This window comes from Lissotriton helveticus, chromosome 4_1 (genome assembly GCF_964261635.1).
Source record: "Lissotriton helveticus chromosome 4_1, aLisHel1.1, whole genome shotgun sequence".
Classification (NCBI taxonomy): Eukaryota; Metazoa; Chordata; class Amphibia; order Caudata; family Salamandridae; genus Lissotriton; species Lissotriton helveticus.
In genome coordinates, this window is record NC_136063.1 from 493,751,417 (window position 1) to 493,764,286 (window position 12,870).

The following is a 12,870-nucleotide window of genomic DNA, read 5'->3' on the forward strand; positions in this document are numbered from 1 at the left end:
ACCATTTACGTTCGGGCCGAATCACATCACATTTTTTGTCACCTACCTATTGGGTACAGGAATAAAATGGTATATGTCCACCAGGAGGTACTTTTTGTCATTCTCTTTTCTCTGCTTTCATTTCATTATTGTAGGCACACCCACACCTACTATTATGAAGTACCTTCCCTCTACTAACAAAAATCGCAAACGCTCCACTCTGCGTAGGACTTAACCCCATACCATAATTTCCTGGGATTGTGGTGTAAGGAGGGCCCTTTGATGAAGCATACTACCTAGAGGTGGATGAGAGCTATCGTCCTTTAATCTGATTGGATTTATACGAATTTTTGCCTCCTTAGTCTTTCTCCCTTTAAAACATTGACCATTAGCACCGTTTGTGTTTCTCGCAATTTAAATAGTGTGTATTATTTGGGTGCAGGTGTTGCAACTGTATTTCAATCAATTAATTTTGCTCTTTGTATATTTTGAGATATGGTCATTTTCTGCGATATATATTATGTATTGTTCTTTTATACAAAATAAAGCCTCAAGCTAGACATTCCCATATTACTGCAGATATAATAACTAGGATATAATGCATATTGACACAAGCTTCACACCACCATTTTGTAGCTCGGCCTTGATTGTTCAAACAATCCACTCGAAGAGTCAAGGAGGCTTAAGAGGTTAATTATTCTTCACATACCATGTTTACAGTGTCCTGAATGATATGAAACTCCTGCAATCTCATATTTGACATCTCTAGTCTGTGTTGTTCATGTGGCTGCACAGATGAGGAAAAGGATTACCAAAACTGATTGCGTAGGTGAAACTAATAGCGAATTGAAAAGAACTTCACATTCTTTGAATTCGAAAACTAAATATTACAGACCAAGATAATGATCATTATTAAGGTATTGCACCAACATCTCCTAGGAGTGGCTTCCAATAGTGGCAGCCATCCTTGATATGGCTACTTTTATGAGTCCTGATCTTTATCACTTATGTATTTTCCTACTTACCAAAGACATCCTAAGACCAATAATAGAAGATGGTAATTATTGTGATTCATGTTTCCCAAATAAGTCCTCAAGACGTTTTTAGGAACACTGTGTTGGCACTGCACTTGGAGGTGAAGAGATTTCAAGATTTGGACCTTATTCATGAAACAATTTCTGGAGAAAATATCTTTGAGGACTAAAGATCTCAAAAAATTGTGTTTAATAGGATAACCATCCTAGCCATTAATTTTAGGAAAAGATGAACCAAGGCCTTAAAAGCTGTGTTTACTAAGAGTGCTAACTAATCCCTTATTTTTTATTAAAAGAAGAACTAAGGTCTAAATCAATTGTGTATCTTATGATTATAAGATTAAGAAACCAATTGATCCTTTATAGCGAAAAGTGCATTTATATAATAAATTGGTGCACTGTTAAAAGGAATGGTAGGTGGAAAAGCTAATAAGCTTGAATGAATGCTTGTTAGGGGGAAAGGTGAAGACTTTTACTGCTATACAATTCCAAAGCACAAGTTCCTTCTCCCATAATCATGAGTAAATGACTGCTGTGTGGTGCTAGATGTGCAAGGGATATCTTTCTGACACCTCCAAATGCCATTTCACAATTATGAAAATGGCAAAACATGGCATACGTTGCGCAAACTAAAACATCCCAAATGCTGGTTATGATGTGGGGGAGTAGGGAGGGTAAGGTGGCTAGGTTAATATTATCTGAGTTGTAAACCTCTGGAATACCATGACTACTGGTATATTCCTTGTTTTCTAAGACAAGACTGTGGCAGTAAAACAGTATGAGACTATATTGAAGTGTATCATGCAGGTATCAACAATGTTAAGTAGCATTAGTTTCAAGTGATAAAGTAATCATTCAAAGAAAAACCATAAGGATTATAGGGTACCAGAAATCCCTGAAATATACTGACATAGAACCAAAGTGCTCTGTTAATAAAGCATGAATCTTTGTAGTACGTGAATGACATTTAAAAGCATTTAGAAATGATCTGGAATAGATAAGAGGAATTTGGGTTAGTTTAGACTTCTTACATATTTCAACTAGCCTTGTATTGTTTTTTATGATACGAAAATTATTCGAGGATAGGATATTATCCATATTAATGTAATTTTACTGATTTGTTGTTGAATAGGAAGGCTATTACTAGCAATCATCTTTTTATTGTTAAGTTAATCATGCTTTTTTCTGGGGCGTGTGGGTTTTTCAAGGTGCATTTTGTTTTATGGTGTTGGTAGTGTTTTCATTGTGTTTGCTTTACATGTTCTATTCTCTACCTGTCCTCATTTTAACTCCTTAAACCAGTTCTGTATTGTATTACTGATGATATTGCAAGGCCGTTCTCTAAGACTACAGGGCCTGATTTATTTATACTTAGCCGGATGGGATACTTCATCACAAACATGACAGATATCGGATCTGCCAGAATACAACTGCCATATGTAATATGGCGGATGGGATATCCATCACGTTTGTGATAGAGTATCCTATTCGCCAAAGTCTAATTCAGGCCCAGAGTTATGAACCGACTGGACTCCATGCCACATCTGTGGACAATACAGTGTCTAACAAAAAGCCACCACACAACAATGAATATGGTTCGGATTTTTGTTAACCAAAGAGGACATAGTTGTTCGCTCTCTGATCAGGCTATTCAAAAATTCATGTAATTCATCTCTTCTATAGATGACCAAGAAACCTTGGATCCAATGTGGAAGCTTTACAAACCCATTAAAATAAGCATAAAAATAACATAACTTGGCATCACATAGTATACCTTATCAGAGCATATGTTTTCATAATCATCTGTCAGTCACATCTAGGTATAGTCGTCCTGCATTTTAGGGCTGGTAAGAACATAGGACATGCGTGCAGTTGTGTCAAAGAAAAAGAGAGAGGTGGGAAGGAGAACGAATGGCTAGCAAAAGGGATTAGACTGTGGATCACCAATAGAAATGGGCTCAGACAGTGTTTTTCAGAACAGTATTTTTATCGATTTACATTAAAGTTTCTAGTGGTTGTCAATAATTGAGAGCTGCAATGCTTACATCTTTCTGTCTTCCCTGAAATCTGGGCTACATTTCCTGAATCCTGTTTCGCTTACCTCATTGTAGGGATAGTTGTGTAATGATATATCAAGTATATGCTTTGATGGTTCTTGCTTTACCTAACTAGAATCTGGATATTATTTATGCAACACATTGGGTAGTCTTTAAATTTTCGTTGAAATACTGGTATTATTCTACGTCTTACTAGTGGCACACCATCACTTTTAAACAAATGCCTTATGATTTGTGTCCAACCGAAATATGTACAGTAGTTAAAGGAGTAACTGCTTACAAAATTTGCATGACCATCACGGCCTAATTGTGGTGGGCGTTTCCGTAATTTTAATAGGCATATGTTCACCATGAATAAGCAGACATTGACACCCATAAAGGAGTATGAGAGGAGTGGTGAGAGAAATAAAAATAATTTGTGTCGGTGGTCACACCAAAAACAAACCCATTCTTGAGACATAGCTGAATATTTGTTTTGGGACAATATTTCATCTTTCTATGTATGATTTCCATGTGCTACAGCATCAAATGTTTCACCTAAGCTATGTTCAAACACAATAGTAGTATTTTCTGGTCCAGTTCCTTGTCACTGCTTATGAATGTAAATCTGACAAATTCATAATCAATATCCTCGAAACTTCTTATTGCAGTTTTTGTTTCTACTTCGTTACTACGATATGGTTTCACGTATGTTATCTTCTTAGAGGATCCTCAGTGTGGTATAGGAAAAGACATCTACATATCTAAGGAACACTTGTTATGCCCCACATTTTTCTGCTTGTGTTTTGCAGTAAATTGTAGAATAGGACACTTTACATCGCATACGTTTACAACGCATGCAATTACAAGGCGGTTGTTACAATGACTGTGTTGTTACATCGCAGTACATTACAAAGCAAGTCGTTACATCAACTTGCTGTACGGGGCGCGCTGGACTTTGGAATAGCATAATTTATATTCCAACTCCAGTGTGCGCCACAGTAGGGAAGGTGTTGGAATAGTAAATTATACTATTTCTTATGTTAGCGTGCCCCCTACAGCAAGTCGATGTAAGGACTTACGTTGTAATGTACTGCGATGTAACAACATGGTTGTTGTAATAACCGCGTTGTAATCGCATGCGTTGTAAAGCATGCGATGTAATGGCTGTTTCCCTACATTGTAATGAAGCACTATTGTCATATACCTTTTATCTGACTGCAGATATTTACTCCAGAATATTATCATTAACGATGGCTTGGTTATCTCTTTACTTCCATAAAGCTCATTGTATCACATTGCAATTTACTGCAACTCGTACCATTGACAGAGAATTTTATTTACATCTTTCTCAAATATCTTAGACAGAAGGATCGCCTTTATTGTTCCTTTGTTTCAAGAGTGATCTATGTTCCATGGTATTTTGGTGAACTTAGAGTACCCACACTTGAGTCTCCTGGTCCACATAACATTGAATAAACTATTCTAAAAATCTGCTTGATCAAGTCTATGGTTTTTCATTATTTTATTCTTGTACATTTTCCTGGTCTTTGATCTCAATCAAGTGGTGTTAATAAACACTAGGCAATTTTTTCTTTAACTGTAATGTGTTCCAAAATCCATTTATATACCTTGTGAAGTCAATGAATAATGATGTAAAACACAGTGCCACATCTTCTATGCGTAAGATAACATAGACCACAGCAACGTACCTCTGCAGCATACTTGTGGCCATTAACAGTGTGTTCAGATCCATGGTTGTCACAGTTTCCCCAGTGAAAGTGAAATTGCTTCAGCCTGTACAGCCCAGTGAGTGCTCCACCACTTATCACTGAAATTTAAATAAAACATATATACTTTATTTTGGATTTTTTTTTTCGTCTCTGCTAATCTATGCATTCAGCACAATTACCCCCACAGTAAATTTATGATATATTCAGAATGTTCTTTTTATGTAATAGTCTACATGAACAAGACCCCTTAGCTGTGAACCAGAAAACATAAGCGACAAAAATACTAGAGGCTACCTAACATTTGCAATTTGAAGGATAAAGACATGTTCATGTTTATGTTCATTAGAAGGATATTCCAGAGTTGGCCATCCTGGCAAAAAACTTATCTACAAATCCACCCTTTTCAGAGCCTTGCCACTTATGCTCTGGAGTGGTCTACGTGACCTCCGTGCTCTTACCGATTCATAAAAAGGTCATATACAGCAAGAAAGCCCACTGATTGTGTACAGCTTTGTGCCCATAAATAGGGATTCTAACTTTGGATGTAAAAAGCCTGTTACAACAAATTATGATATTTGGGCGACCATGGGCAGCAAGGATTCCTTCATTATATCCAAGTTGCTTACTTTGTCAATCTAAATAGGGTATGACCCCCTTGCATGGGGCCATATCTGTAAGACCAGAGTCAGCAAGATCCCACACAAGCATAATCTCTGATTTCTAAATAATGAGTGGTCACACAGTCTTCTTTCGCATTCAGATAAGATAAGTGGCTTATTTTTCCTACAGAATGTTCGTAGAACATTAAAGAGGAGCTGATTGTCATCCGCATAAATCTATACATGTATACTGAAAGAACAATCAAATCCAAGATCTCCCTAGCGCCTTTAAAAGCCTGCCTCAACGCGGCCGCCAGGCTACTTACAGGCACCAGGAAGTTCGACCACATCTCGCCACACATGAAAGCACTGAACTGGCTCCCTCTAGAGGCCAGAATTCAGCTGAAACTTGCATGCATTACACACAAGGCCCTATACACAAACTCCCCTGCCTATCTGGCACAGAAACTAGTGATATCTGGAGGAAGCAGGAACTCCCGGTCCGCTAGAAACCTCCTACTCCAACCTGCCTCCTTTCAGAAAAATAGAACCTACAACAGGGCGTTCACCGGAGCAGCACCAAGAATTTGGAACTCTCTCCCACCTGCCATCAGAAGAATCCCTTCTCTAGCACATTTCAAAAACGAGGCCAAAACCTTTCTCATGGGTAAATTCCTCGTCTAAGGCATACTCGCAACCACTGCATTGCCTGACTAATCCAAGACTACCGCTTTCCCAGATCACCAACTCCTTACACCAAGAACTTATGGATCCTGCGCGATTACAAACTTTCTTCGTGATTGTAACCTTACATGTTGATCTTGTATATTTCTGCACTTTAAACTTTTCTTATTTGTAGCACTGTATACCATGTAAAGCGCTCTGATACCCTCACAGGTCAAGTTCGCGCTCTATAAAACACAATAAATAAAAATAAATAAATAATGGAGATTTTGGAAGCATTAGTATCTGGGCATACCCAGGTGGAACCTTACAATTCAGCTACCATAGATCCATTGAATAACAAAAATACTGATAAAAAGAAGTGGGTCCAAATCAAGGCTGAGCATGAACTCTCAATGTTGTGAAGCCTGGTTAGGGGAATGATGTGGTTGATTGTACTGAAAGTCGTGGATAGATTAAGTAATTTTAGTGCCCAGACAGAGTCCACTTTCAACTCTAGTCGTAAGTCAACTAGAATTGCACTAAAGACTGATCCGCAGCAATGCATTGCATGGAAATCTATCTGAACTGTTCTGCATAAAGTGCTCATCTTTATGAAAGGTTGACATTAATTCATAGCCATCTGCTCATTAGGTGCCTAATTTAGGGCCCGATTAGGATTGCGGTGAATCCGGATCCTACGGGCTGGCGGAAGCCACCGCCGGCCCGGAGGATGCGGATTCATCGCTGCGGTGAGAGAAAAGACCCCCGCCAGATTAGGATGGCAGGGGGGTCATCTGCAGACAGGGAGACCGTCCGCCGCTTTTCCGCCGCGGGAAGCTCTAATGTGGTGGCGGTGTCTATCAGACACCGCTAGCCATATTAGGATGCATGGGGAAACATGCTTTTCCACGGCGGGTTTTCCGCCGTGGAAAAGCATGTGGTCTTTGCCGTTTGGGGGCCCATTGGGGGCCCCCAAGGTGTCGTGGGTGGGGGGTGCACATGGGGGGTACCTTTGGTACCCCCCAGCATTTACATGCACAAAGCGGCAGGCACCGCGCGGTGCCTGCCGCTTTGTGCATGTAAATGTTAAACGTGCATTTTTAACCTTGCGGCGGGTGCTGCTTCAAGCAGCACCCGCCGCAAGGTTAAAGATACAGGATGTGACCGCCAGGGTGGCGGTCACATCCTAATTGCACTGGAGGTACCGCCGCTGCCCCTGCGGACGGTCCCTCCACCTCGGGGGTGGCGGACGGACGCAGGTCCGTCCGCCATCCTAATAGGCCCCATAGATTGGATATTGGCTAATAGTTTAGTAAACCTTCTAGAAAAGAATAAGATATTTCAGCAGAATAGTCACAAATTCAAATTTCAGTGTCTCTGGGATTGTCCCACAGGTGATGGAGTGGTTGATACATTCTCTAAATGTACAGGCTACGGGCGGGTGCCAGGGGTAGCCAGGTCTTTAAAAATACAAGCGGAACACAAATGAAGTGGAGATCCTGAGGTCTTGCTACTGGCAATCAGCTTGAGTATTGTGCAGTGTTCCACTATCATCACTTAGCATACACAACAAGATGATGGCCAGAGTGCTGAAACTTTTCAACCACTCACTCCCAGTCAAGAGATCTGTGTTTAATCCACTGTTCTTTTGCTCACTATCAACTGGTCCTACCGTCCTACGATGCTTGTTTCCGGGCCAGGGAGGCCTGGAAGTTCGGGCTGGACTGTTCCCATGAGAAGCAGGGTCAAGACTGATTTGAATATGGCTGGGTCCAAACTGGGGTGGCGAAGTGAGCAAACGAACAATGGTGGATTCAACACAGAAAAGTTTCAGCGCTCCATCCATCATCTCGTTGTGTTTGCCACTATCACCACTTGCCATGTGCTCTCAAGGAGCCAATACCAAGCCAGTAGTACTCAGCGCTTTCCAAAGTGAAGTCTTTGTTTCCAGTAGGTGTATTGTGGGTTACTGTAAATACCAGGTGTAACTGAATTCGATTAATCAAGAAGCGAGAAAACTACTCTGCAGGGCTCTACACAGAAGTCAAACCAGTTTACTTTGAGTGAAACAAAGGGAAGAAGTATAATAAAGCCTTTGAAATACTATCAATTCACAGGAAAAATGACATATTTACAAGTTCCAAAAGACAATCTCATGACTGAATGAGGACCTCTCCTAAAAAAGCAACAACTTATTTTTGGGCCGCAACACCCACTACACCCTCGATAGTCCTCAATGGGAATACTTCCCAACTCTTCTCTGTCAATTTATACAGCACGAACTTGACCCGAAAGGTATTGGAGCTTTGCATGAGCACCACATACATTGCACAGGTACACATATATTTTTTCTGTGCAAGGGGGTTTAAGTGATGTGCTCAGAATCGCAGGTTGTTGAGCCGACGTAGAGTCTCGATCCTGGGGGAATATTATCAAGGACCGGTGTTAAAATTATCGCCGTTTTATCGGCAGGAAACTGCCGATAAAACGGCGACAATGGGCTTGATAATACGCCCTTGTTAATTCCCATAGAAGTCCATGTTCTGGTGTTAACATGGGCTTCTATGGGAATTAACAAGGGCGTATTATCAAGCTCATTATCGCCGTTTTGGCGATAATTTTAACACCGGTCCTTGATAATATGCCCCCAGGTTCCTGCATCCCAAAGTCGGCAGCTCTGGCCGTTAGCCACACCCGCTCCAATTGCTCGAAAGATTTGCGTAACATGTCAGGTCCTGATATAGCCAGGATAGCTATCTGTGATGGTTTGTTTGTAGTAAAAGGAAATCAAACTTGTATTTGCTTTCTGTTCATACAGGTTGAGCAGAACGACATTCCATATGCATGGGATCACATCAAAACTAATGTTCAAAGAAGGTTACCTTCATTCAGGGATTACTAAATCGAACTACTTGCTACCCAGGACGTTCGCAGAGGCTGTGTCATGAGAATGCTGCCCGCGAACCGCGCTGAGGAAACTGGAGAAGGGTGGAAGGCGCTCGGGCTGTAGAGCATTTTCCAATTACCAATCATATTTCACCTTCTGTGACCTTGCATGACCGATCAGCAGCTTATCTGAACGGAGGAGCACGTGATACTGGCAGTGTGAGATGACCAAATGACAACCACTCATTTAAACTGATATATGTGACCTGCAGTGGCTAGCTACAGAGGAAAAGGGCAATACATTCTAATTATTAATGTGTAGAGATGAAAAGTAATCAACTGTGAAATTACTCTGCCAGTGAAGATGATGCATTGTGTGCCAATCGTGCAACATACGCTTAAGCTCGTCTGAATTTGTGGTGCACTATGACTTTGTTATGTTTCCAGTCGCAGAATGTATGACGGTAAATACATTTATATCAACTACCCATGCACTTGAATACTACTGAAGAAATTAAGGCACATTCCCTCAGAAGCAGTTTGATAAATCTGAAATACGATCACTGTTTATTGAGGCAAACATTAACCTATAAGAAATGACGGGGCATATTATCAAGAACAGGCGATACAATTATCGCCGCTTTATCGGCAGGAAACTGCCGCTAAAGCGGCGATAATGGGCTTGAAAATAGGTCCTTGTGAATTCCCGTAGCAGCCCAGGTTAACACCAGAACCTGGGCTGCTATGGGAATTCACAAGGGCCTATTATCAAGCCCACTATTGCGGCTTTAGGCAGTTTCCTGCCGATAAAGCGGCGATAATTGTATCGCCTGTGCTTGATAATATGCCCCCCAGTTCGCATAATGAGACCTTTCTAGCATTTGAGAGAAGTCCGGTGTTACTGTCCATTGCATTACATGGAATGCATCCGTTTCTTGCACGCTTGTCACTCAGACTCGTCCACACACTGCACTCGCTGCCCCTGCAGAATGCAGGGCGAGGCCACCACAAACAGCTGACACGTCATAGGCCTGAGTGCATTACGCCGTGCCTATGACGTGTCCTTGTGTTGTGGCTCCCGCGCACGCCGCTACCACACAATAAAGGCGTTGCATTTCTGCAAGGCGCTGCTTGCTGCTTCAGACGGTACACGTCAAGGGAGGGCCCGGCCCACGGTACCCCTGTGACTCAACGCAAACAGGTTTGGCCTCTTAGTAAAGATGCGCCCATGGCTTGTGCAGCACCCAGCGACAGAGGATCTGGTAAACAGCAGTTCTCTTTTAATTACGTGCATTTGTGAATTGGCACCGAAGCAGCCAACTCACTGTTCGTAAAAGTGCACAGAGGGCACAGTCCTTCCTATTGGTGCTTCAAAACACAGAAATGTGTCTGCCCTCTGTAAATGATCAAATGGCTCAGTTAGAGTCCAATCATAGGAAAAGGGCAGTGATGAGCTCGCTGTCACCAGAATGAACAAATCACATAATCAGAGTCACACCAAGTTTTTAGAAAAATATACACAAAATGTTATTCATTTTCTTAAATAGAAATATATAAATTCATAAAAAACAGGGTACCAACACATGGATGATGCGGTACTAGAATTAAAGAAATTACATACACCCCAAGCAGCAACCACTCACAAAACACTCATTCAAAGGCAGTCACACATTTCATACTGGCAGTCAAAATCACTCAATCCAAGTACATTCTAAACTCCTCAAGTATCATGAGTCAGATGTTGCACAATAAATCCGTCCTGAAACATTTTTCCGGCACAGAGATGGAGATAGGGTGGCCTGGAAACAGGGCAGATAACAAAACGCCAACGCGCGTTTCGGTGCAGGGCCAGATCTATGGCCACACCTTCATCAGGGCAATCAGAGTAGGGCTTTGGGGAAGAAGGGAATACAGCCTTCAATCTGCAATAAAAACAACACAATATATCTTCCTATTGGTGCTAACTGCATAAGACCGGAATAATCACATATTAGATGGCTTGGGGATGATTTGCAATGGCAGTAATTATGATACTGTAGTTCTCTTTTACATACTCTAGGATGCCTTAGTGAATTGTCTTCATTTAAAAATTTAAATATAGTAAATGGCAACCGAGTTGTTGGCATGCAAAGTTTACCATTGGTGTGACATTGAGAACAGGGAGGACCTGGCTTTGCAGTTCGGGCTGGACTGTTCCCATGAGGCACAGGGCCAAGACTGATTTGCATATGGCCAGGTCTAAACTGGGGTTGCGTGGTGAGCAAAAAGAATGATGGATTTCACCCAGATCTCTTGACTGGGGGTGACATTTTTTATTTTTTCTGCAGTGCAAGTAATGTATGATGGTTTAATCCAGTTACCAGAGACCTTTAATGCATATGTGGGACAGAAAAGAAAACAGAGTGAAAATAGGTTTATTACCTAAGATTGGCACCTGCAGGCTGCACTGCTTCAGCAGAGCATTCACCAGAAAAGGGCAGGGACAGTAGGGGGTTAACATGAAAGGATGCGGACAGCAGTCTTTCCTGAGCCTCATTTTACACTAAAAGATGTCATTCACAGCCTAGGTGCAAAAGGGATAGCTCCGTATCAGATGTTCATTATATTTATATGGGATATTTGTATATAAGATGGGAATACATCGAATAGTTTATGGTTATCCTGAAAACTAACTACCCACCGTGGGGCACTGTTGGACAACTGAGCGTCTACAGTCCATGTGAGTACTCCTATGGAACTCTAACTGTATTGAGACAATCAAAGGGTCACCTATTGTTATAAGTACACTAGCCTTGTTCACTAGTGCATGGCAACCTATGACAAAGTTTGTAGATTCGGAATTCGCTGCTCACATTCATCCAGCCAAGCAGTCTCTCTCTGCACCAGGCACGAAATTTAACCTGTAATTAAATTAACACTGATTTCAGTTGTAAATATTGATCAATCTTTCATTGACTTCAAAGCTCTTTCTTGAGAATTTATCTACACTATTTTTACCTTTTTTTTAAATAGTGATTTAAGTTCAGTTTTCCTGTGCCCACCTTTACACTATTTTTTGTCTGTGCATTTCACACCTATGTAGCACTTCTTTGGGAGAAAAAATGTAGAAAGCTGTATCATGTTTCATAAGCGCTTTCCATTGAAAATGCATTTTTTGTCTTAACTATAACCTTTGGCCCAATGGAAGGACTTTCATACAATTGAAATCGCTATCTTAATCAGCTAAATTTCAGCACCAATATTTGTACAGATACAAGGAGGGGATAAGAGTTGAGAGGAAGGTAAAACAAGAAGTGATTTCTCATTGTAGCTCCCATAAAATAATTTCCGTTTGCCTACACCCAGAACCACAGAACGGATTTATTCAGAAAATAGCATGAAAGTAGAACTTTGAACACAAAGGGGCAGATTTACAATAACTGGCTCATCCCCAGGGATGCGCCAGTTATTGTGCGTCACGGCTCCGCCACCATGGATGCGCCGCATTTACAATGCGGCGCACCATGGGGCAAAAACGGACTGAGGTGTGACGCATCTGTGCCGTAAAGGCTGCGCAATGCTGGAGTTGCGTCGCAAGCGCGACGCAGCTCCAGAAAGGCTCTGGGTGCCCTATCTTCCAAATGCTGCATAAATCCTTACGCCTGCTTCAAGCAGGCACAGGGTTTTGACGCAGCATGGGCTCAAAAGTGACTGAGTGAAATCTTGTAGATTTCACTCAGCCACTTTTGGGAGGCGTTCCTGCGCCGGAACACCTACTTCTGGCGCCGGGCTTTACAACGTAACGCACTTCCCAGATGCGTCACGTTGTATATACCTCTTAGCATGGCGCTGGTTTTACGCCGCCGCTGCGTCATAAAAGTGACGCAACGGCGGCGTAAAAGAGGTGCAAGGGGCTTGTAAATCTACCCCAAAGTGTGGCTTTGTTGGTTTAGTCTAA

General features: G+C 41.6%; 1 protein-coding gene across 2 annotated transcripts in view; it reads right to left on the reverse strand.

The window, feature by feature from the left end:
* Window positions 1–12,870, reverse strand: part of LOC144828692 (carbonic anhydrase 2-like) — a 120,476-nt gene that overhangs the window by 43,885 nt on the left and 63,721 nt on the right. For both annotated transcript variants that reach the window (XM_078687075.1, XM_078687076.1), the window contains exon 4: window positions 4,762–4,880. In XM_078687075.1, coding sequence (XP_078543201.1) covers window positions 4,762–4,880 — 119 coding nt within the window. The remainder of the gene's footprint in view (window positions 1–4,761; window positions 4,881–12,870) is intronic.